This window comes from Bombyx mori, chromosome 18 (assembly GCF_030269925.1).
Source record: "Bombyx mori chromosome 18, ASM3026992v2".
Classification (NCBI taxonomy): domain Eukaryota; kingdom Metazoa; phylum Arthropoda; class Insecta; order Lepidoptera; family Bombycidae; genus Bombyx; species Bombyx mori.
In genome coordinates this window covers 14,395,824-14,423,102 of record NC_085124.1, presented here as the reverse complement: position 1 = coordinate 14,423,102, position 27,279 = coordinate 14,395,824, and the positions used below count along the sequence as shown (strand labels likewise).

General features: G+C 36.9%; 1 protein-coding gene across 1 annotated transcript in view; it reads right to left on the bottom strand.

Annotated features, from left to right (window-relative positions):
* Window positions 1–5,241: 5,241 nt before the first annotated feature.
* The window catches only part of LOC101738605 (uncharacterized), a 39,792-nt gene continuing 17,754 nt past the window's right edge, over window positions 5,242–27,279 (bottom strand). Inside the window, exons 3-4 of the mRNA XM_062673789.1 lie at window positions 10,577–12,354; window positions 5,242–7,762 (exon numbers count right to left, since the gene is read on the bottom strand). Of these exons, the coding sequence (XP_062529773.1) occupies window positions 5,242–7,762; window positions 10,577–12,333 (4,278 nt within the window). The 5' untranslated portion in view covers window positions 12,334–12,354. The remainder of the gene's footprint in view (window positions 7,763–10,576; window positions 12,355–27,279) is intronic.

Below are 27,279 nucleotides of genomic sequence, written 5' to 3'. Positions count from 1 at the left end.
GTTACACGTGCAAGGGATGCACTACTACTTTGAAAAATCATCGGAAATAAATACACCCGGATGAGTTTTATTTATTCCAAAGTGCGAATAAGGAAAAGGAATTGAAGAAAAAAAATTCTCTCCAAATTTGCATGCAGATATTTACCACCTCCACCAGCCAGTGTTCCCAGCGAACAACTATTAGTGGAGCTGCGTTAATATATGAGTCGTCCATTAACAAAGGTGGCAATCTGTGCATTTGGACAAAAAAATGTTATTGATATGTCAATACGGATTGGTTTGAATATAATCGTCTCCTTCAAAGAATACGGTTCAAAACCTGCATTAAATAAAGGTTAATAGTTAACCTGTTATTTATCAAAGATGTCGTTCCGAAGAATTTTGTGACTGCCAATGGAATCCAAAGTCAATAATTCGTTTTTCTGATTTACCAATAATTGTCCAAAAGTCAGATTGCCGGCTTTGATAATAGTCGACTCATATAATCCACTAAGAAACAGGTTGGAAGCTGAGAAGGCTGCAATATTGCTATTTATTAGATATAATTCACCAATCTTTAAGGTTAATTATTAAACAAAGATTTTTTATTATGAAACTCGAAGCTTAAAATTCTGTTGTGTCATAAGTAAAACCAAAAACTTGTATAATTTTGTTCAAAAAATATGATTAAATAAATAAAAAGTTAAAATTAAATTGATTTTCAGTTATTTATTCATGGATTTTGGGAATTTAAAAGGATACATTTTTTTAAATAATTATCCTTTTAAAATCGCGAAATCCGCATCCGCATCTGCGGATGTGAATTTCTAATAATCCGCATCTGCATCTGCATCCGCGGATGTCTAAATTATTGCATCCGTAACAACCCTGCTTCAGTTCGCGACCGTGCCGCGTTTATTCTCGGCAGACTCTACTCCATGATCTTTAAGCGGAGTCTCTTCGGAACAAGGGGACACTTTACAAAACTTGTATGATGACTGTCATGACTTACGCGAGTGTGGTGTTTGCTCTCGCGTCCCTCACACACTTCCAACCTCCAATCCCTCCAGGTTTCAGCAGGTTAACCGTGAAGGCTCGTGGTTCGTGAGGAACGTTGACCTACACGACGACCTGGGCCTCGAATCAATCCGGAAACAAAAGGATTCAGCGTCGGAACGACACTTCGATAGGTTATGCGTTATGATATTCGCCTTATCGTTGGCGCCGTTGACTACTCCCCGAATCCTAATCACGCAAGAGCGAGTCACCGTCGAGACCCTAGACACGTCCTTACGGAGCCATCAGATCCAATAAACCTTTAGCTCTAACACTAGGAGCAGGCTTAGGGACCCCGGTAACCGTACTCGTAGAACTCGACAAAGAGTTAGACGTGCAGTTTATTTAAACGTCGCTTATTAACTGGCACTGAGGAGTTGAACGGGAGACCTCCCTATACTTGCCCAAGGGTATTTAGTTTCGAAGCGGTAGGCAGCGGCTTGGCTCTGCCCCTAGCTTTGCTGAAGTCCATGGGGGACGGTAACCACTCACCATCAGGTGGGCCGTGCGCTCGTCAGCATACAAGGTAAAAAAAACTGGTTGTGTATGTAATTTTGAGTGGAGCGATCGGATGCTTCAAGGGCTTGTCACAGATTTGTTAAATATAGTATTTATATTTTTGTCGTTTCATTATTGGATTAAGAACCCCCACGTCTTCGACACTTAAAAGTAAAATCAAAAAATTTTGATCATAGCGACATCTATTGGCCAAGACTAAAACTACTACAATTGTAGAGAAAAATGGGCTTAGGTAGTTCATTGGACTAGTTACAGGATACGCTAGTATCAACGGCTAGACGCTTCAGACAATATTATGTGCAATTGTATATTAATTAGCCAAAACGCTTTTGCACCTTCAAGCTGTTATCCTGATCTAATTTCAACCGCAAAACAATCTACTACTTACTGGTGGTAGGATCTCTTGTCAGTCCGCACGGGTAGGTACCACCGCCCCGCCTATTTCTGCTGTGAAGCAGTAATGCGTTTCGGTTTGAAGGGTGGGGCAGCCGTTGTAACTATACTGAGACCTTAAAACTTATATCTCAAGGTGGGTGGCGCATTTACGTCGTAGATGTCTATGGGCTCCAGTAACCACTTAATATCAGGTGGGCTGTGAGCTCGTCCACCCAGCTAAGCAAAAAAAAAGGTCATACGTTGAAGTCGTCGTGGCCTAAAGGATAAGACGTCCGGTGCATTCATGTTGAGCGATGCACCGGTGTTCGAATCCCAGGCGGGTACTAATTTTTCTAATGAAATACGTACTCAACAAATGTTCACGATTGACTTCCACACAGAAGGAATAACATCGTGTAATAAAAACCAAACCCGCAAATTTTTTATTATTATGCGTAATTACTGGTGGCAGGACATCTTGTGAGTCCGCGCGGGTAGGTACCACCACCCTGCCATTTCTGCCGTGAAACAGTACTTAATGCGTTTCGGTTTGAAGGGTGGGGCATCCGTTGTAACTATACTTGAGAACTTATATCTCAAGGTGGGTGGCGCATTTACGTCGTAGATGTCTATGGGCACCTAACAACAGGTGGGCTGTGATCTCGTCAATCCATCTAAGCAATAAAAAAAAGATGTCCAAGTGGAAGATAGATGTTTACCCTTCCAAGGGGAAAGCAGTAGCGGTCTATTGATGATATGGCATATTGTGAGTCCGTATCACTCTGCATATTTCTGCTGTGAAGCAGTAATGCGCTTCGGCTTGAAAAGCGGGCAGACATTTTACTAAAAACCGTACCCTAGAAACTAAAATTTTAGAACACAATGTTATTGGCAGAATTAGATTGTTGATGTCTATGGACTCCGGTAACCAGGTAGGACCTGGAGCTCGTTCACTCACCTAAGCAATAAAAAACAAAGATATTGCTCTAAAGTTGACAGTACCATCTCATGTCTATATCCATGTGGCGGTAACAATCATTTTCAATCACGACCTAACGTAATAAAATGATTTTCCCACGAAAATAAAAAAATCATCAACCGATAGAGAAGACACTTGATATATTTATTTGCATTATTTACATAGACACTATCGAATAAAAAGCATAAATGCATTTAAAATAACCATAGTACAGTATACAGTCAGACTAATCTATATAATATTTACCTCTTATATATATTTTATTATTATCAGCACTATGTAATAATACTAGTTTATTTAATTACAATATTCTAATTTAAAAAATATAAATTCTGATTCATAACAATACATGAATATTATGTTATTATTTATTTTTAAATAAATTTTATCAGTCGTTATTATAATAATAATAAAATTAATAAAAATCTGAAGTTATTACAATAATTTGACAGTCTCGGTTGTACAACATCTCTAATTTTTAAGTACCAAACTATTACTTTCCGTGATAGATAATTTAATTAATGTATATTAAATATATTAAATATATTAAATATATTTGTAGATTATTTTTATAGATGCCATAAATAGACTATATAGACTTTATAGAAGATATTGTTTTTCCATATTAATTTCGTTAATTTCTTTAGAATGTATTTAATGATTTAATGTCAGTAAATAATTTACTGACATTAAAATTAAATGTGTCTTTTGCTAAAAAAATTACCAGTATTTTCATTATGTCATAAAAATCACACTATATAATATTATATATAATAGACATACATATTATTATATATATTCAGAAGGTTTCCCTCACGTCACGTTCGCACGAGGACAACATTTTGAAAATATAATAATGTAATAACTTTATTACCAATAATAATAAATATAGAAATAACCCTGTACTTACAAATTAAACTTAAATTTAGCTTCAAGAAGCGGTTTATATTATAAATACTATTTGAGCTCACTTCAACTTATATCAGATGTAGGCCAAATGAATAGGAATTTCTTTAAAAGTACATTAAAATAGGAGGTGTATGGAATATCCGGAAATCTAAGCTCAACCAACTATAAGCTCAAAGCTTAATCAAGCTTTGAGCTTTGCCTTGCAAGTAAACATCCATTCAATCTGATGGGTTCCTCCTATGGATAAGATCTAGGAGCACAGCGCAGCTGCCATAAACTTTACTCTCCAAGACGATATCCAGAATTTCAGCTTATAGCTACAACTGCCCAAGAGGGTGGATATTGATGTACATATTGTTGAAGAAGAAATCTTAATTAATTAATTTCTAAATAGAAATTCATCTGGTGGTATCTCATCATCATCTGGTGGTAGGACCTCTTGTGAGTCCGCACGGGTAGATACCACCACCCTGCCTATTTCTGCCGTGAAGCAGCAATGAGTTTCGGTTTGAAGGGTGGGGAAGTCGTTGTAACTATACTGAGACCTTAGAACTCATATCTCAAGGTGGGTGGCGGCATTTACGTTGTAGATGTCTATGGGCTTCGGTAACCACTTAACACCAGGTGGGCTGTGAGCTCGTACATCCAAATAATAATAAAAAAATTATCTTCATATTTGTTTAAAGTTTAATATGGATGGTCGTAGACAAAGATGCTCAATTACATTCTAAGCGTATTTTTTTTTTCAAAATAGTATCTATTCAAGTTATGGACAATGTCAGTACTGCTTCAAGGGCCTTTGAACTAAGTTAACTTACGTGACCCGGCAGCGGTCTGATCGATCTTCGTTATTATTGACTTGTACAAAAGAATCAACTTATCCTGTTAACTTACCCAAATTATTTTATTTGATATTTTTTAATGTACTCAAAATTATACCAATGACGACATCTTTGGACGAGTAGATGAACCCTTTAGAAGACGATGCATTACTGCGCAATATTGTAAGTTCTAATTCGTAAATTGTGCTTAGTGCGAGTTTTTTAACGTTCTCGATAGCGTAAAAGTTAACTCAAATTTGTATGGAGTTGGAACGTTTGCCTACGTTTGCCGCTAGGGGCGCTGTTCCAACTGCATACAGATTTGAGTTAACATTGAAATACTCGCACTAAGCACACTGATCGACTAAACTGCAATAACGTGCTAATAAATGCCTAATGGTCTTGCTTTTAAGGTATACTTTGGGATGAAATATAGTTAAAATAAAAAGTTACTGCATACTTATTGTATAACATTTTTCAAAGAAACGCGGAATATTAATTAATTCTACTTAGCATGTTTATCCATCCATAGACCATCCATACAATAATAATTGAATGTCAGTTTTCGGTGAGTATCCAAAATCTACAAAATAAACGCGTAACCTACTTATTAGAAGCCTTAGCTACCTTCTCCATAGTGTCCTCCATACTACGCAAATATCTATTCAATGATTCTGAAGTGTTTTGCAGAATGCTTAAGCCTAATCTGTATTTAAAATCAACGAGCCTTCGTAAAAAGGAAAAGAAGCCGCCGCCCTGGTTCAGAGGTGGGTAGGTGATGACGTCAGGACTGTCGGTCGGTTTTGGTCGCATAGATGATGTATCTACGCTGACAGATGATGATGATGACGGTACAGTCGACGTGTCAGGTCTGTCCGTGACGGTCTCTGTCACTATAACCTTGGATTCTGTTGTGATATCGACTTTAGGACTTTCGGGATTATCAGTTGTAAACACCTCGTAAACTTTGAACGCTTTCGTAGTGAATTCAGATGTATTGGATTCGGTCGTGGTACTTTCTTTGTCAACGGGAATAGTGGATACGCTTTCAATTATCATTTGTTTGTTATTGTCTTCTTTGATTGGTTCAGATAAAGGGTAAATCGGTATAACTTCATTAGGTTTTCCAATCTCATTCGTATCTAGCGAGGCAAGGTTTCTGATCGGTGGATTGTATGTATCGTCAATTTCATTACTGATAAATATGTTGTTATCTTTTTCGGCTCTCAATATCTCTTCCAATGACGTGGAAATGCTACGCTTTTTCAGTTTTCTCGGGCCGTGCTCGCGGACTACCGCAGGGGTAGCTGTGTCCATTAGTTCCTTGGGCACATTCCCGACAACAAATTTGCTTTCATCCGACTCATTACCGCTTAAATCATCGGCATTGTCATCTTGCGTTTCGCTATTGGAGCCTAAATACATAGAAGTTGGAGCGTAAGTAGCTGGACTACTGGTCGACTCACCGTAAAATTGTCCGTCGAACGGATACACTGGTTTGAAATCGGATTCATCGCCAGGCTTGATTCCATATACTACTGCACTGGGTGTATCGCCGCCGTAACCAGAAACGCCAGATCCGGTTTGAGGTGCAGCATAAATTGGCTCGACTGCCGGATACGGAGTGTAGCTCTGAGCTTTTTCATAATTATATTTACCCTCAGTAGTGTAAACGTGTCGTGTTTCATACTGTACACCATAATTTACGGGTTTCGGGTAAACAGCGCCATGTGCTATACCGGTTTTCTGTTGTGGAAATCTGTTGTTAGTAGGATCGTAAGCAGCCACGTGTCGATGCCTCAAATCTTGTTCCTTCTTAACTGGATAGCGATTTACTTGTGCCGTTTGGCCAGCATAAGGGTTTAGCTTGTATTTTGAATGAGAAGGCATACCGGCTAATACAGTACCGAGCATCTCTTCCTCGGGTTGGCCATTACCGTCATTTGCGTATTCTTCTGCATTGTATTTATACAAGTCGTCTTTCTTGTCAACCTCGAAAGTTCTGCGGACTGGTGTAGAGAATGGGTAGAAGAAGTAGCTTGCTATGCCTACTAAACTTGCAAGCCCGATCATTCCAACACCCACGGACGGCATAACTTCTCTAGAGAAATAATTGTATAGCTGCGTAGTGATTGCACCGGTTTCGGGTTTCTTAGTAGGTTTGGATGTTTTAGTTTTGTTGTTTGCTTTGATATCTGAGACTCCAGTAGCGTCTGTGGGCTTAGAAGCACTTGGTTTTCGTTTTTTATTCTTCTTGCGTGTTGTGTTTCGTTTAGGTTTTTTGGTTGTTGTTGGTGGGGTACTGATTTCAACTTCAATTTCTGATTCTTTGGCCTCCATCGGCAACAACGCTGAGTCGTCGTAGCTCGGAGCTTCTGTTGTGGTAGTTTTTTGTTTATTTTTGTTTTTGTTTTTAGTTTTAGTCACGGGGGCTTTTGTTGTTTCTTTCGTTGTTGTAGGCGTTTCTGTTGGAACCGGGGTCGTTGTGGTAGTAGTAGTTCTTTGAGAGTTAGCATTTTTGTTCTTTTGCACATTCGTCAGCACTGTATCCTTGATTTTATTGTAAACATTTTCATTGATAGCCGAACCCGCCGCAATCAAATCAGCTTTGTTACTGCTCGCTATAATTGGACGTTTAGCCTGATTCTTGTTCGAAGGTCGTTTTTTATTTTTATTTCCTGTTGGCTTCGACTTCTTCACTTCATCCGTTTTCGTAGGTTCCGTGGATACTGAAGACACATTCGTGGGACTACTCACTAAGACCCAAGTAGATATACCTTCCTTGGTAGTAGCAGAGTCATTGATCACATCACTGGCATTCTCAGTTTCAAGATCTTCGATTGTGATGGGAACTGCCTCTCCTGCATGCCCATTATACAAAGCATCGTCTTCGTTTTGTATTGTTTTGTGTTTTTGATTTGGAAACTTTAGTTTTGTGGATACTCTGCTTTCAGCGATTACTTGCTCGGACGTGTTCTCGGTTTTCTCGAGCAGTTGGCTGGCTAGTTCTTGAAGGGCATCTCCAATCGGTTCCTTGGATTTGAGAACTTTAGGTGCATTAGGTACAGCCGTCGATGAATCTTCACTCGTTATGTCCGCAGCTTTGTAGCTTGTAGACCTGGAACTTAAAGAAAAAGTTTATTAAGTTATTAAATAGTCTTATTGCTGATAATCATGATTAATTTATGTAAGTCATTAGTATTAACGCAGCTGAATATCTAAAAAAACACTAGAATCTGATTGTTGGCGTGGAAAAGAATCCTAAAGCCAATTTTAGATTATTTTTACCTTAAATTATAGGAGTGGATGTAACCGACACTAAATATTACTTATAACTTTTAAGATGAACAAAGAAGATCACTACCCTCCTTGAACTAGGTGGTTAATAGCGACCGTAGTATTTCTTTGATGGCATTTGAGTTATGATATCACAAGTCACTATATATCGAATCAGTGGGACCGAACTATAAATTATTATACATTGTCTAAACCGCCCTTGAATCTATAATGCATGAATGCTTCGCATAAATAGGCAGGGTTATGATAGCCACCATAATACCAGCTCATAATACCAGTCAAGTTATTAACGATCGGCCAGTATTATATTCAATAGAGATATTGTGAAAATATATGTTTTACCTATTAAAATTAATTTTACTGTTTATTCAGGCGTTTATTATCAATCCTTGACCGTGTAATAAAAAATCCAAAAGGTCAAATCTACTAACTTAAAATAAACAGAAATAAAAACCAAGAATATTTTTACTTTTTATTTTATTTCAAAACACCATCACATCTATTGATTTTCTCGGATATTAAATTAAGGTTGGTAGATTTTGAAATAAGATTATCTGCACAAATATAACAATGTTGTTAACAAAAAATTAAACTCTTAATGATAATGTTTTAATATTATAAATACCCAATAAATTACGCTTAGTTACTACATTAAATTAATAGTTTAAAATGTCTATCACAGTAACATGTAAAGAACACCAAATGTCGCAATTTTATTTATTTTTTTCTTAACACAAACCTTCACAAAATGAAAGCCGTTAAGGAAAACCCGTTATATCAGTGTGCTTAGTGCGAGTATTCTAACATTCTCGATAGCGTAAAAGTTAACTCACATTTGTATGGAATGGGATGGTTTGCCGCTAGGGGCGCTGTTCCAACTGTATACAAAATTGGGCTAACGTTTACGCTATAGAGAAAGTTAAAAAAACTCGCACTAAGCACACAGCGTTTATGTCGAACCGTTCGTGGACAGGTGAAAAGATGGACATAGCAGACAACTATGTGGAAAGGACCAAGAGCAAAAAGAAGAAGAGGGCGCCCTAGAAAAAGATAGATAGAAGATATAAAAGCGATAGCAGGAAGCGATTGGGGAAAAAAAAGCCATGGACAAAGTGGTTAGGAAGAAGCTGAAGGAGGCTTTTATACGAGAAGGGGTTCCGATCAATGATACTGAAGAAAGTAACGATAGCGAGTAAAAGAAAATTAAAGAAATGACCTAATATATATTAAATCGCATGTAATAATGATTCTTATTATGGATTGGAAATCCTCCTCCTCCGTGCGTCGTATTCCTCAGTTCTGAGGGTCGTGACCTTAAATTGGATTGGATTGGAAATAAACGGGCTTTATTCTTATTATTATTCGTGGACAGTCCCGACTGCTACCGTCATCAACTCGGCGGTCCTGGCCGAGCTAGTTATCCAATATGTGACAACGTCTAGACAATCTTCAAATAACTCGTCGGCTCGTAAATAATGGCCATTGCTTCAAACTCTTACAGGACGACGCAGAGATACGTCAGCAATTACTGTCTCGCACTCCCAAACCCTCCTGCTTGCGGGTTGGGACTCTAAAGGGGCTATCAACTAAGGAATTTTAATTCCTATTCGGCTCCAACACTGACACCCTGTCGCCATTTAACAATTTTATCACAATATCAAAAATTAACTGCTCTTGAACACAATTAACATACTTCAAGTTGTAATAATTACGGGTATAGTCACAATAATACATGTATTTTGTGTAATGTCAAAGCGCTCTGAAGTTTCTGGCGATTGTACCGCCGGCTTACATCGGGGTATCCCGTGGGATACATCTGGCGACATCTAAGTGGGCTTCGGAAGACCTATTGACTGATTGATGATTGTGGTCGTAAGAATGCATCAAGAAATATGCTTCCCGCTAAGCGTGTTATGTGTTACCCTGTATATTCTAAACATTTTTTGCGGATCAGACAGAAAACACCAGACTTCAGCCAACGCATTGGAAGAGGCGGCGCAAGCTAGAGTTGAATCGACTAAAGCTCCTTGTTACATAATAAGCCACGTCCGAATCTTCGATAAGATAGAACAGAATACCCGAGGCAAGCTAGGAGGAACAGCTTGTCTAAAGTCCTTCATACATCGGAGACTTTCTTGATGACTTTTTTTATGTTTAAGAGATTACTGGTGACCCGGAGGCCTTTCCAGTTTTACTAGGGCAGGTGGGCGCGCAAGGGCTCAGCCAGGAGGGGGCTTGATGACTTGTGCGGTAAAAAAAAAACCCTGAACCCCTAATTCAGATTTATACATTTATACATAACATTTATTTTATTCACGCCAAAAATAACAAACTATTTAAAAATTTTTGATCGTTTCAATTCATAGAAATGTGTTTTTTTTTTATCTTATTCTCTAAACTATTTTTACATTATTTGTACATACATTTATCCATAAAATTGCACGTAATAAGTTCCTTATCTGTACTTACTGTTATCGTCATGTAACTGACTAAATCAAATTATAACTTAAACTAATAATTAAATAACCTTAAATTTTATAACTAAATTATTAGATGTAGGTATTCAGATCGATTTTACTTTAACAAATTAAATTTACGTCACCCATAGTCATTATCTCACTTTAGATATTTCAGCTTTTATTTTTTTCTTTTGCTCTTGTGATTACTAGATAGCTCTTGATTTTTATCCAGTTCTCTTATTTTTTCAGTGGCAAGTCTCATCCACTGTTTCATTCTGGAAATCATATTCACTTTACCACCCTCTCTATTTTCCACCTCACCGTTTCTTAATCGCGAGCCCACTCTCCTATTAGTTGGAAACTCGTGTGATTGCCACTTCTCCATTCTATCATGCCAATACAGCTCCGGCTTGTATAAGTGAACAACTTTTGGTGCTTCTCGACCGTATGGTAAAAACCAGGTGGAGAAAAAACTCGCAACTCCGGATCCAGCAAAAAAAAATGCTATTGGTGTCAACAATAAAGGGAATAATCCAAATAAAATGGGATTTAAGGATGTTAGCCAGCCAAGAGCGCTTACTGCCGGCCTAAAGAAGGTTAATAAAGACGAAAAACCGAATAGATCGTCATCGTCCTTATTAGGTCTGCCTGGTTTCGACAGAGCTGACAACGGAGATGTCGGAGATCCCAAAGATATTGGTTCTGATAATTGAGATTGAACAGCAGAGTTAGCTGTGTTGTAGTTCGCCAGAGCGGTACCTTCAACTGAAGCACTGTCTCCTTGCACTTGTTCTTCAGACTGGAAGTAATCTCCAGTCGAAGAATCATCGTTCAGGGAGTCATCATCTAAAGGTATACCTAAAGCTGGCAATATACTATCTGAATCATCTTCCTCGTCGGAATCGATGACAACGTTCTTATTTATAACGTTAGTATTTACAGCTATATTCAAATCGGGACACGCCTCTTTGGCCTGCCCTTGAAATGTATTGTTTAGAGTAAGGAAAATAGTGGGACATTCATCAGGCGAGGCATTGTATTCGTCGGGCCGTATCACGATTTTTTCTGTATAAGCATTGCTTGGCTCGAAAGTCGTGACCTCGAAATTCGGATAATTATTATGTACGATGTTGTGATAGTTATAATCTTTAACTGGTTCAGTGACCGGGGCTGGTTTTCGTGTGGTCTTCCTGGTGACCTGCGGAATTTGCGGCCATGGTTTTGGGTAGCCTACATTCGTGATTATAGGTGTTGGACTCGGAGGTGTAGTGTGAATATATGAGGGCCTATTGTAAGGATAGTCTAAAATGTGAACGTTATTAGAATACACTTGAGTTTCCTCAGAATATTCTGGTATAGGTCTGTAGTACGTACTGTGTGTTTGACCGTAAGGATAGCGTTTCGCGTTATTATCATCAGACTTTGTACTACCATCATTAAAATGTGTAAAATGTACTTTATCATATAGTTTATCATTTGTTATAGATTCAGGTGGAAATTCTAGAGCCTCATATTTCGTTTCATCGTTCCATTTAGTTATTACCTTCCGTATTGTTGATTTCCTTGCAGGTTTCCCTTCCTTATCATTATCAATTTTATTTTTAGAATTAACTTTACGTTTTGCATTATTCTTAGTATTGGGTTTGCGTTTTTTAACCACACGACCCTCTCTATCAACTTTGATTAGTTCGCTAGTAACACTTTCAGTAGCATTGAAAGAATTAGCTGTAGTACCATTGAGGTAGGTAATGACTATGGGCAAATTAGGACTAAATGTATCAATATTATTCTTAAATCTATACCTTATGTTTTGTGATGTTTCTGTCTGTGAATTGTCAACTGATTGCTCGTCATGTGGCCGCGTTAAAACGTACGGTGTAAACACAATTAAAAACAAAACTATAGTCCCTTTACCACACACTATTTTCCTTCGCGTCATCTCGGCTTACCGGTACACTATCTGGAAATAAAGGAAAGACAAATTAATTATCAAAGTTTGCTACAAAATTAATCCATCTATACTATAGAATAGAACACTATCCATTCCCCTGAATATAGTTGTATTATTCTTTAATTTATATGCTACAAGTCGTTTTGTCTATCCATTTATACTTAGTCATGAACCTAACCATACTGTCGCACTTATAGCTGATACACCCGATATTATCCGGGTCATGACTTATGAAAAATATCTCCGGTAACTAAATCCAAGTTGAAAACTGCTTTGTGTGAAATTTCATCTAAATCCGTAAGGCATTTTTGTATGAGGAGTAACAAACATCCAAAGAAAGATACCTAATTTTACATTCAAAGAAGTTTTCGATATATTGTAGTTTGAAATTTTAATAAATGCGACTATATATTGTACGGAAGTGGGTTTTTGACTCGCAAAGACTTTGTAGAATAATGTATTAAATACGCAATCGCTTAAATATATTGCTAATATATCTCCTATTGCAATAGTAAATACAGTTCAAGTTACTAACAGCTGCTAACAGTAAACTAAAGCCCTCATTCTCTATATATCCACTTCCTCGGGTCGTAAACGCGGTAATATTAAAAAAAAACCGGCTATTCAAAATCTATGACCGTTATGAATCATTAACCCAAAACCTAAAAACGAACCGTTCTAATGTAATCTTAATAACATAAAGACACCTCATTTTATTTCCTATTGACTGCAAAGTGAACTATTGATAGATTTAATAGGTATCTAACTAAAGCTACATATTAGAGAAGATAATTGTCATTGAGAACCCATTGTTTTTTAGAAGTATTTTAAAAATAAAACATATTTTAATAAAATAAATTACATATCTTTATACATACTTTTCACTGTATTTGTTTTACATAAAAGTGGCGAAAAATAGGTCCACCACCACAATATTTAATGATTAGCAATTGCTTGACATGTTCTTTGATTTATAAATGAACAGAAGTTAAGATAATACTGATTTCTAATATGTTATTGAAACAATAAACCAAATGACACGAGTACTTTGAAAGTAAAAATATGAGTATCGGAAAAACCTAACCGCAAATCGCGCTTACATGATTCACGCGAGTGAAAGTGTTGAAAAAATTGTAAGTGTACATGTACCGATACGCGTAGGTTTTGTCTTTGTTTACATGCATTTATTGTTATGAGGGAATTTTGTGGTTTGACGATATTGTTTGAATATAAATGAAAAGCTTAATAAATTTACGCTTATTCAGAGGCAAACAAAGAAAAAATGCACGCAAGTGTACTGGGCATTTTAGTTTGGTTGATGTTTCGATATTCATCCAGTTATTTACACTTCCTCAATCATTGCTTTAGCGAGCAGAATAACATTAATCGGACACGGTTAGATAATAAATTCTTGCACGTTTGCCGGATTAACATCCACATTCCTAGACTCATTCGTAGCGTACCTTATCCATCGCCGGTGATCAGCACCTACAGAATTCTGCGACAGAACAAATTCAGCAGTGTACGTGCTCGGATAGTTTTTAACGTCCAGTTTGTCGACCTGCCGTCCGTGACACTGATTTCATTTCAAACGTAGCGTTACCACTGACCTACAAGGCGACTGGTTTTGGTGCGCGTTCCGTTATCGTGACTTTGGAAACGAAATGGTAGGATGTTTACAAATAGAACCTGTTTACGATTCTGGAATGTGAGTTGAAAGGTTTTTTTTTTCCTATAACTAGATTCTACAGTTTTGATTCCGTTAGTAATGTGACGGCAGCCATCATAGAACACGAGATAGTTTTTATAGATGTCTGAATCTCGTTTACAATATTTTCAATGCTTGCTTACATACAAGCTCCGAACAACAATATTCGGACGACAGTCTATCGAGCAATAGCATCCGCTCGGTGAAAGACCTTCCCTGTGTCGCTATCTCGCAAACTGGTAACACAGGCGTGATATCAAAAATTACCTCTCAGTATGAATATTTAGGAAAGTAGTGTATATCAAAAATATATTGAGAATTGGCAAATTAGCATGATTTTGTTATTACTGTATTTGAACACAAGTGCTTTCTCTCTCTCTCTCTCGCTCTCTCTGTCTGTCTCTCTCTCTCTCTCTCTCTGTCTCTCTTTCACTCTCTCTCTCTCTCCCTCTCTCTCTCTATCTCTGTCATTCTTTAATCGTCTACTCTGTCTCATATAAACAATAACATAACAGCTGGCAACCTTCATCAGATCGAAGTCTCAACTATACTGTACGAATGCTTCACTTTTTAAACAATTACTTTAAATTATGCATTAATCCATTTAAATTGTCTGCTTTGTGCAGCAACAGACAGGATGGAGGTAGGTACCTTACTTTATTATTGATATTAGGAGGTGCTGAATCCGTAAAACCTACACCTATGTTTTTCAAAGTCTAAAACGAGAATGTACCTTAATACTTCTATATAAAGATGTTTTTTATCTACTCGTGATTGAGAATGTGTTAAAAAAAAAAGGAATATATATGGGGCTTAAGGCACAGCAGCTGTGCTGTGTGCGCAGAAAGATTTCCACCTCTACACCATACCTGTCGACAATATCGCTCATGTAGCCTAGCTTGTGCATATGTCTTCGTAACTTACAGTTTCCGTAGGGCCTTTATTAGAATTCTTAACTGAATGCGGCCCGAGCTTTTTAGGTCCTGGTGTGTACCGATTAACGAATCTCATCAGTCGTGCTTTAGCGTGTAGTTTTTTTGGTGTCCTCTCTCAGTTGGTAGTACCCCTTGAGCTTTAAATATACCTCACCCATCATTACCACTTAAATTGAATTAAAAGCTTATTAAATTATAAAGAGTCACACTGTATATGTATATATTCTTCTATTTCTCTGATAAATTTGTTATATTTTTATGTTGTGTTTAAGTGAATATGTATGTGAATATACGAGTATATGATAGAGATAATATATAGATATACCTGTAAATTTTATATTATTATCATGATATAATATGATGTACGTGGTTGTATGTGATTATATGTATACATATACCGTGTATGTGTTTGTAAATATATGAAGTATTATTATCAGTTTGGTTATTTTCACATTAAGTCATGCACCTACCACAGGATTCTCTACACAACCCTTGGTTGACTTGTAGAGAATTCCTCAGGCATTAAGTCCGCCATTAATTTAAATAAATAAATAAAAGCTATTTCCCACATCGAAAAGTGCGCGTTCGGCAATACAAAATTAACAACATTTTTATCAAAAACGATTAGAAATCCAAAGGAAACTACGTATAGTAATAGTGAAAATTATAATTCCAATGCACGTCCGTGACCATGAACGGTTGCAACGCTGCGCCTCTATTCACCTGGTGCATTGACTTCGACTCCAAGTCATGAGCGCTGTAGCATGCGTGAGGTAAATTTGGTCACATCCATACTAATATTATAAAGCTGAAGAGTTTGTTTGTTTGAACGCGCTAATCTCAGGAACTACAGGTCAGATTTAAAAAAAATGTGAGCCGCCACGGGACGCCTGGCAGATGTGAAACATCGACATTATTTTGTAAAAGTAATATGCAGAAAAGAACAGATTGTGATAGGAACTAAATATGTCATAATGATAAAATAAAATATTACGAAAAAATAATTTGTTTTCAAGTAAAACACAGGTTATGTGTACTGTAGTAAACAACACTGTATACACTACGGAGTATACACTACAGGTATCCGTGCTCAGTGTAGTGAGAGAGATGGCTTAACGCCGGATCGAGTGGGAGAGAATCGCACAGTCGATTGCGCATGACGACGCGTCGCCACGGCATGCGTCGCCACGCCAGAAATCGGTTTTACGTGCGGCTATAGATGTTTCACATCAAAAATCTTTCAGTTTAGATAGGCCATTTATTGAGGAAGGCTATGGGACTTTTTAAGTTGCATTACCCAGTCAGCGTGTTAAACAACATGCATTGAAAGAATAAACAGCTGTTGGACAATATTATTGGGGAAAAACGCGATAATCTTACCGCATTAACCACATCCCGCATTTATGTTAATGTGAAAACCGGTTGTACAGCTTGCTCTCGTTTCTAGTTCACGTTCCATCCAGACATTAGCTTTCAAAAGCACTAACTTAGTTCTTGAAGCTATGTAACAAATTATAGAATTTCTCTCTTCTAAGCTAGACTTGTCACTGCGGTCCTTCGTTTTTGATTCAAGAACTAAGTTGTCTTTAGTCAAACTGGACGCTCATAATGGATATTCAAAATATTATTTTAACTATTACAAATTTCTATTGAGATTATTTCTGAAACACATCTGTCCCTAACTACTGACCAAAATTTTGAAAATAAGATCTTTACCAAATATTTCCATACTAGTTTTTTCAGTACCAGCTCTATCCTCGTCTACATAAAATTCAGAGAATTTATAATTCAAACGATACAGGTCACTGAAGTTCTAAAGCTACTTCTGCCTATCCGAAAAAGTGTTAGGAAATCATATTTATTCGAATTTATAAAATTGTTAGTTCGTATTTTGAATACTGCCCTAATAGTTTAAGTGTAGAATATCTTTATAAATTATTACTGATTACGTATACATAATGTACTAGAAGTCAATGTAAAGGCGGTAACGACTATCGCCTATCAGTCGTTTTAAGATTAAAACTAATATAATATAATTAGTTCGGCAAGTAACTTTAAATGTAAGGGCATTTAATAAAGATAGCTAGAATGAGCCATGGAAAATATTCGTTGTACGATATTTTATTTAATATTTTAAAATCATTCTAATATTTAAAAATAATACACGGGAAATTATTAAATAAACAATTTAAAAAGCAATTCGAAAAGATATTAAAGATGTTATAAACCTTCTTGCGACCAATGCTTGTGAAATACTTGTTGCGGTAATAAGTTCTTAGATTTGAATTTAAAAAAATTTTAAAGGTTTAATTTTCTTCTCTAACCCATTGGGCCTACCTAAGGGGCTATTCCAACTTCACGCGAACCGGTAGGTGAGCTCACGGGCTCAACCTGAGAGTTTCTGTAGACCCTTCTATGAAACTGCCAAATATGTTTAAAATAATGAACATAATATGACGGTGACCGACTGTAAAATTCAACATTTATATGGTATTAATAGCATTATAGGGTATTCATAGCAGATTAGGCAAATAGACTTGAACAATACAAATAAAACTAAAAACTAATAATTACACTTTTCCAATTTAGGCTCTACACCGATCATTAATTAAACTGTTAAGCATTGAGTTAGATTGAGTGCTGTTTTAGCCTCAAATGACGTCACACAGAATGCAATTGGATTCAACTACATTTCACTAATACACAAGCAATACGTCAGGTGCCAGTACATCCAGATCGAGTGAACCAAGTGCCATTTGCCTACCTCCTACCTATAGCCATCGCAATAGAATATAACGTAATGTGTTCAATAAACCATAGTAGCAATCATACAATACGATCGCCTCATCTTTAATACTATGCAATTCACGTGCAATTTGTGCATCAGCGGAAGAAGTTTCGACTTCCTTGACATACGAAACACGCCCTTAAAGCGATCTAGTTACATTCGATTTCCCTTTGACGGCGATATGTGGTAATGTGACAGTTTTTGTAACGTAATTCGTGTATGATTAAAGGTTTTACGGTCGTTGAGTGGTTTAGGTGGGACTTGCGTAATTTTAAGTATCACTTCGATAATACGAAACAAATCCTCGATTTGGTCATATGCTAATTGATAAGCGTTGAAATACATTATGTAAGCTCTCCAAATGTCCGTGCGTGGAATAAAAGAAATCTTCTAATAGGTTCGTTTGAGCTTTGTTTGTTTTCTTGGGTTCTCCCAGATGGGTCCAGTTAATTGTCGGTTCGAAATCTACATTCTAGAATCGATTCGACGCTCGAAAGGCAAACGTGACTAAGTGATGAATAATGCGTGAACTTTACAGTAGACTAATTTAAAGTTGAAATACCTAAAGAAAAAATATATTTTAACGAATCTAGCTGTAGTAGAATCTAGCTAGTAGCTGTAGGATTGAAATGATTTTAATAGACCTAAAAATATTTTTTTTTGCGCATCGAATATGGTTATTTCCGATCATTTCTGTACAAAGCAGTTATTGTCGCTTAGTCACGTTTGCCTTTCAAGCGTCGGATTATCATTTGAAATGTTCACTTGGAAACCTCCAAAGGGTGGCCAGCAAGAGCTGGATGATCACGAGATCTGAAGACCGGTCTCACCGGTGTGGATCGGGAGAGAACTATGTCCGCAGTGGACGACTGAGGACTAATGATGATGATGATGATAATGACTTGGAACTTTTGAAGTTATGAATATGGCTCTATGACAAATACACATCTTCTATATATATAAAAATGAAATGAATTGTTCGTTAGTCTCGCTAAAACTCGAGAACGACTGGACCGATTTGGATAATTTTGGTCTTGAATTATTTGTGGAAGTCTAGAGAAGGTTTAAAACGTAGATAGCTATGAAAATGCTCGGAATGAAATAAAAATAACAATTTTGTTTTCCCTTTGATTTGCCCCCCGTCGGACGGATTCCGTTTGTTTGTTTTGTTTGTTTAAGTTTATTTTATGCAATAGTTTAGGACTTTTATTTATCGATTGAGGCACTACGAAGTCTGCCGGGTCAGCCAGTACACTATAAAGATCGACATCGTGAATTGAATGCTACCATTGACTTGAAGATGTGAGATTGGTTGTTTACTGGTGACATGGAGTGTTGTGAGTCCGCAAGGGTAGGTAGGTGCTTTTAGGACTCTCAAGCACCGGTTACCGTTCAAGAGTCAAGAGTTCGATGAGCGAACTAACCCATAGACACAGCTCACTGAGTTTCTCGCCGGATCTTCTCAGTGGGTCGCGATTCCAGTGGTAGATTCTGTGAAGCACTGCTCTTGCTAGGGCTAGTGTTAGCAACGTTAGGTTAGAGCCCCGTGAGCTCACCTACTCGCCCGGTCACTCTGGCATAGCCCTCTAAGTTTACAAGATAAGGTAGGAAGAAACAAAAAAAGAAGATCACTCTTCAAATAAATAAAAATTATTACCTATCTACTCGAGAATTTCAAATGATATTTTCAATCAATTTCAATTGTTCATTGACTACAGTACCGAAAATTTTAGCCATCAGGCTGTGGCGACTTCGAATCTGTAATCACGACCACAGATAATGAGCGAAGAACAAAATAAAAAACAATTTCTCTCGACGACCCACTGACACGCATACCATAGTTCTTCATAACGTACCGAATACATCGTTTAATAACAATAAAGCTTTGCGCGCAAATCGCTCAAACAAAAAAGCTTTTGGTATTCAACCGCGAAAGCTTTTATAGCTTTTTGTTACGGTATTTGTTCTGCGTACGTTGTTCGTGTGGTAGGACCTCTTGTGAGCCCGCACGGGTAGTTACCACTACCCCGCCTATTTCTGCCGTTAAGCAGTAATGCGTTTCGGTTTGAAGGATGGGGCAGCCGTTGTAACTATACTGAGACCTTAGAACTTATATCTCAAGGTGGGTGGCGCATTTGCGTTGTAAATGTCTATGGGCTCCAGTAACCACTTATCACCGGGTGGGTTGTGAGCTCGACCACCCGTCTAAGCAATAAAAAAAAATAAAAAAAATGGTACCAAAATCAAAGGACACATTGTTGTTGCTGCTGATATTATGGTCACCGACTCGGTGGTGCTCTAACTATTGTGCCGAGGGTCGTGACTTCGATTCCCACATCGAATCAACTTTCGGATGATGGACCGGTTTGTTTACCCTTTGCTTGGGTGATTTTTATCTATGTACGTATATATTTAAAAATACATAAGTATTTTTGTTAATCTATGGTTTCCATACTGAGACATCCTAATTTGAGGCCGCCGGCCTGACATGTTTCCGATTATTTATTATGAACGTGTTTGTGTAGGCACTTAACCTTCGTGCTTATACCTACCACATCGGACTCACATGTTGGATTCGAGGGATAAAACCGCCGTTATGTGATGGAACATCGACCTCATGTCGCATGATCGTTCCGGTAACCACTTAACACTGGGTGAGCCGTCAATTCTTACGTCTATTTATTAAAAAAAAACGAACATCACAACTTAAAACCACATTAAAAAATACGGTCAAAGTTCAAAGAGTTCATTTTCCACCTCTCGCGAAACAATGAAGTCGCCGTGGCCTAAAGGATAAGACGCCCGGTGCATTCGTATCTAGCGATGCAACGGTGTCCGAATCCCGCAGGCGGGTACCATTTTTTTTAAATACGTACGATTTGAGATACATATTATAACACATGAGTCTTAAAGTAGGTGGCGGTATTTACTTTGTAGAGGATTATGGGCTCCGGTAACCGCTTAACACCAGTTGTCTCGTGAACTCATCCACCCATATATGAATAAATAAATGAATTGCTGTTCGTTAGTCTCGCTAAAACTCGAGAACGGCTGGACCGATTTGGCTAATTTTGGTCTTGAATTATTTGTGGAAGTTCAGAGATGGTTTAAAAGGTAGATAAATATGAAAGGTAGATAAATGCTTGGAATTAAATAAAAATAACAATTTTGTTTTCCCTTTCATGTGTCCCCCGTCGGACGAATTCCTTTTGTTTGTTTTAAGTTTATTTTATACCAAAGTTTAGGTCTTTTATTTATCGATTGGGGCACTACGAAGTCTGCCGGGTCAGCTCTAGTAAGCAATAAAAAAATAGTTTGAATTTCCCTCTGTTTAATAGAAAACTCGCGATACAGCTTACGATCGACTCGGGACTAGTAAATTGACATTCCAAAAAATTCAAAGACAAGGAATACTCAAAAGCAAAAATACACGATGGTTGGAGAAACCACAGAATAAAAAACATTCAGATTCGATATTCTCACTGAAAATATTTTTTACTGAAAATCATTTGATAATAACTTGGAACAAATCACGTACGGTCATTTTGTCCCAATTTAGCAGTTCCTGTGTTATGGGTAACAGAAACTGACATAAATACTTATATACGTTTAATTAAATACACATCTAGATAATACACACACACACACACACAAAGAGCAAATAGATCTGTTCGTAATACCAATGTTTGTGCGATGCGAGAATCGAACCCGCGAACCTTGGCACAATAGTCAGGGACGCTAATTACTGGACCACCGAGTCAGACGTATTTTCTGTGTCTTTAGATATTAAGCTACCGGCATCCATAGATATGTCAATTCCGTTGGATTTTTTAAATGCAACATTAATTCCTTCAAGGCGAAAGTGTTCGCATTAACGCGGTCCTATCCTATCCTAGCTCTAATGCCAAACATTGAAATTGCGGACATAGCACCTTCGCCTAGATCTAAGCCTCTATTTCACCAATCAAATGACGACTCTTTACTACATCAATTTAAGTTATTGACTTAAAAACTAGGGAACTATGTGCTAAGCATTTTTGTTTTGTTCTAATAAGACTTTCAAACATTTCTTAGGCTACCAGCCAACCGGAAGGGGAAAACACATCTCCAAGTGGCACATTTTTATGTTTATCAAAGAATGTAACCCAGGAAATTAGTATTTTACGTATCAACTATTTTAAAACATGGGATTAATTTTTATATAAATTACTTGAACCGATCGCTATGAAATCATTAGAGAAACGATAAAGACATAAAGTGAACAGCGCTCGATGCTTACAACTACATTATATGTTTATCTGCAAATATAACACAGATTTCTTGGACGAGAAAAAAAACATTAGCATACTTTGCATAAAAAACTTTGAAAGATTTCTTCAGAACGAAATATAATATGTCATCTATCTATCTATAATATAAACAATCTAAATTATAACAGAATTGCGTCCGTTAATTTGTCGAAATTATAAAAAAATTGTGTGTGTCGTTGAAGATGATTTAGGATTTGTTATTTACCCCAAATCGTTGCATTTATTTATTGGTTGTCCAACTGTGTATTTTTGTATTCGAGTATCCATTGGTATTTTTTGGTTTGGCATTAGTATTTTTTTGTTTACGTTTTTTTTTATTTTTTTTTATTGCATTTGTAGGCAGACGAGCATACGGCCCACCTGATGGTAAGTGGTCACCGTCGCTCATGTACGTCAGCAATGGCAGGGGCAAAGCCAAGCCGCTGCCTACCATTACGTTAACAATATGAAGAGGAAATCTGTAAAACAGTGACGTGTAACTGTTATCTAAATATCCCATCAATTATTTTTTACAGGTGAAGTTGTCTTAATTATTTTCAATTTATTGTTTATAATATCAATTTATAACATAATCTCACGATGATGTGTGTCAATATTTTTATTAAAAAAAAATACGATTCTATCTACTTAAAAGGTGATTTTTATATAAACAGAATCCCCGAAAAAAAAACTATTCGAATAAAATGTAGAAATGAAATATCTTAAATGGAATTCAATAAAATATTAATAATTTGTAAATTACAACCGAAACGAATTTTAGAATATTTTTTTACCATTATTCGTAATCATATTTAATATTTATCGTTATAAAATTAATCCTACCCTAATCGCTTATAATATGATAGGCTAATAGAAAAAAAAATGCTTACCGTAACCGAAAAAAAACTTATTACACGAACTCGCGACGGAACACTACCACGTAGCGTTGTGATCGAAGCGATACTGAACGCGTTGGTTCACTTAACGGTACACCGTGACACTTAAAGCATGGAACATGCCGCCAGCCGGTCACTCGGATATATATGTTCTCCTTTTTGAACGGTAAACTACGGGCCATACAAACATTAGATTTGTCAGCATTAGGACCAGCGAAATCGGCTATCAGAACGTGTTTTTTTTTTTAAAAAAAATATTGCCTAGATATGTGGACGAGCTCACAGCCCACCTGGTGTTAAGTGGTTACTGGAACCCATAGACATCTACAACGTAAATGCGCCACACACTTTGAGATATAAGTTCTAAGGTCTCAGTATAGTTACAACCCTTCAAACCGAAACGCATTACTGCTTCATGGCAGAAATAGACGGGACGGTGGTACCTACCCGTGCGGACTCACAACCCTACCACCAGTACGTGTAATCAAAGGCTGTAATCAAAGTACTATAAAACTGAGCATTTAAGCAGTAGGCAGCGGCTTGGCTCTGCTCCTGGCATTGCTGAAGTCCATGGGTGACGGTAACCACTTATCATCAGGTGGGCCGTACGCTCGTCTGCCTACAAAGGCAATAACAAAAAAAAAATTAAACTCTTGTCTCAAGATGAGTGACGGCATATACGTTGTCGATGTCTATCGGGTCCGGTAACCACTTAAAACTAGGTGCGCCTTCAGCTCGTCCAACTATCTAAGTTTTTTTTTTCGTTGCTTAGATGGGTGAACGAGCTCACAGTCCACCTGGTGTTAAGTGGTTACTGGAGCCCACAGACATCTACCACGTAAATGCGCCACCCACCTTGAGACATAAGTTTAATATTTAGAAGTTAAGTAATAAAAAAAGTATTATTTACATTGTATTATCGACTGTGTTTATTACCCTTCAAGCCGGAATAAATAATACATCGCGCTAGGAATAGGCAGCTTTATATTAAGTTACAAATTAGGGAGAATACGCAGAGAAAATTGAACAGGAAATGAATGTTACAAGAATTGTAATAGACATTTCAATTTCCAGACAAACAACCTATTTTCCAATAGGATTGTCGGGTCGGGATAAGGATGGTTTAAATATTGAAGGATTCTTGGTGTTGACATCCCTGTCAAAGATTTATTTTAAATAGTGGTCGTCCGGTATTTTAAATAGCCATACTCGCCCGCTTCGCTTAGCATTTAAAATCAACAATATTTTTTATTGTCTTTATTATTAGGGAGTCCAGCACTCATATAAATATTAGCCTATCCATTAAGTACATGTATTTTCTACATGGCTACTAAGTTTCAAGTCAATCGGATGCATGGTTCAGTAGTTATAACGGAACATCCGTAAAAACCTATGTAGATTTATATATTAGAATAGATTATAAGTTTGAACAATATTAAGGGTCTATTGCCAAAGAATATCGTAGACCTCTATATTAACAGAATTCGCTAAGGCTACACTAGATAAATAATATAGAAGACAAACAATATTAATCTATTCTCAATTTGGCGAGAGACTTTAACAATACGTAAAAGAGTATATTATATGCGTGTGTGTGTCAAATACATGGTAGTGTGTGTAATGTTTTTTTAATTTATTTAATGTATTTTTAAGCATAATTTAAAAAAATAGATTAATATTCTGCACTCCTTCTTTACATTCTCTATAAGTGTGGGAGCTTTCATACTCCTCCGTCGGAGCAATTTTCGTCAAAAAGGGTACAAAGTTTTTTCTTCATGTATTAATATATAGATTTCAATAATTTATCTCTATATATAAAAATGAATTGCTGTTCGTTAGTCTCGCTAAAACTCGAGAACGGCTGAACCGATTTGGCTAATTTTGGTCTTGAATTATTTTTGGAAGTTCAGAGAAGGTTTAAAAGGTCGATAAATATGAAAATACTCAGAATTAAATAAAAATAACAATTTTGTTTTTCCTTTGATGTGTCCCCCGTCGGTCTTTTATCTATCGATTGAGGCACTACGAAGTCTGCCGGGTCAGCTAATCTTCAATAAAAATGTTTGGTCACTGTGTTTTAATATTATTAAAATACAAATTAATAATTAAGTTGTTTAATGGAAGCTTCTTTTCAGAATCTAATCTGAAGTCCTAGTGTTAATTAGTTACTGTACCCCATGGACATCGGAGCGTGAATACCGCCACTAGGGTTGCCAGACGTCCTTTATTTCCCGGGACGTCTCGTATTTTAGGCTTAGTTTAAAATGTCCCGGCGGGACTGACTCTATCCCGTATTCGATTATAATTGTATTGATTTTTATAAATATGTTAAAACCGATAAAAATATGTTAAAACTGACTTGCTCCTCGGTGCTCCTCGGTGATGACGGTTCTTATTATTATTCATATAAATAGCTGTTTCTTTGTATATTATTATTATATATTTTTTATAAATCATTGTGAATAAAATAAAGTTGACAACTTTGTAAAGTAGTTTTTTTTTTATCAGTAAAAAATAATTATTTTCTTTATACCTCGAATAGAACTTAAAATTAATATTTTTATAATAAGGAACTTCGTTCCTATCCGGTGTCCCACGACACCACACACACATCTTTTTATTTGTCCCGGGTAAAAAACTAAATTCCCGTATTTTTTTACCTATTAAAGCATTTGCCCCTTATAGGCTGAAAAAAAATCTGGCAGCCCTAGCCGCCAACCACCTTGATACAAGTCTCAATTGTGTAATAATATAACGGCTTTCTCACTCTTTCTCACTCTTCGGAGGAGCGCATCACTGCTTCGCGGCCGAAATAGGCAATTTGATACTTAAGTAATATCCTCTACCATACTATATACCAATATTATAAACGCGAAAGTTTGTAAGAATGTATGGGTGTATATTTGTTGCTTTGTCACACAAAAACAAATACATGGATTTTGATAAAAATTTACAATAATATAGCTTACATATTTCATCAATCAGAATCGGTTCGGTACAGATAGATTTTAATTTATAAATATTTATAGTGTTAATTACCCAACATATACCGATAAGTGTCAAGTATAGTAGGAAAAATCTGCAATCAAAATTCAATAAAATCATTAATACATTATTACAGTTTCCGAAGCGAAGCGAGGGCGGGTCGCTAAATAGAATATTATTATATAAAATTTGTACCTATTGAACATTAGTTGCATCGCATATTAATCCCATATTATATTTTAAACTGTTTGTAAACATTTATTAACATAATATTATATTTACACTTTTTTTCAATTTTCAATTATACACTTTTTTTTCAACAATAGCTGTTTTGGATATTTTTTTAATTTGATTCTTACATGATGACCGCTACTGCAATTTTTATTTTTAGTGACATCTAGCGTTTAAACGCCGAACTATTTCAGATTTGATTTCCTAGCATGTAGTTCTTAAATTTGTCCGCAGATGTCGCTATAGTCCAAAATATTTTTAAAAAATTTGCAGATTTTTTATGCTACTGACTACAGCGCTCTTACTTGTTCGTCTTAAAATTAATTTGTGATAATACTGATTAATAGATGGCGCCATAGGCATCCATAAAAAATAATTAAAATGCCTAATATTATAATTATCTGATATTACTGGTGTTACAGTTTTGTTTTTTTTATTATTGAGGGCTTACTGGTGGCCCTGAGGCCTTTCCAGTTTCACAAGGACAGGTGGGCGAGCAAGGGCTCAGCCAGTAGGGCCGGAATTTGCTAACAGCTACTCGAACGCCTCCAAAGGAGACCTAACAACTCAAGAGTAGCTGCTTCGCTAGTGAATCTACTACCGGAGCGGAATCGCGACCCGCTGAGAAGATCCGGCGAGAAACTCAACGGGCTGATGTTTAGGTTAGGTTGCACGTCGAACTCTTTGACGAGTTCGACGAGTACGGTTACCAGGGTCTCTACTCCTAGTGTTAGAGCGGAAGGCGTCTAATGCAAGGGTTATTGGATCTGATGGATCCGTAAGGACGTGGTGTTACAGTTTTAGTGGTGGTAGGACATCTTGTGAGTCTGCACGGGCAGGTCCCACCACCCTGCGTATTTCTGCCGTGAAGCAGTAATGCGTTTCGGTTTGAAGAACGGGTCAGCCGTTGCAGGTAGTGTAAAAACTGAGACCTTAGAACTCATGTCTCGAGGTGGGTGGCAGCATTTACGTCATAGGTGTCTATGGGCTCCGGTAACCACTTAACACCACGTGACCGTGAGCGCATCCAACCATCTAAGGAAAAAAAATCAAAATCTTATGTTGGTGATTTACATTCAACCAATAAAATTTTTGAAGCCAA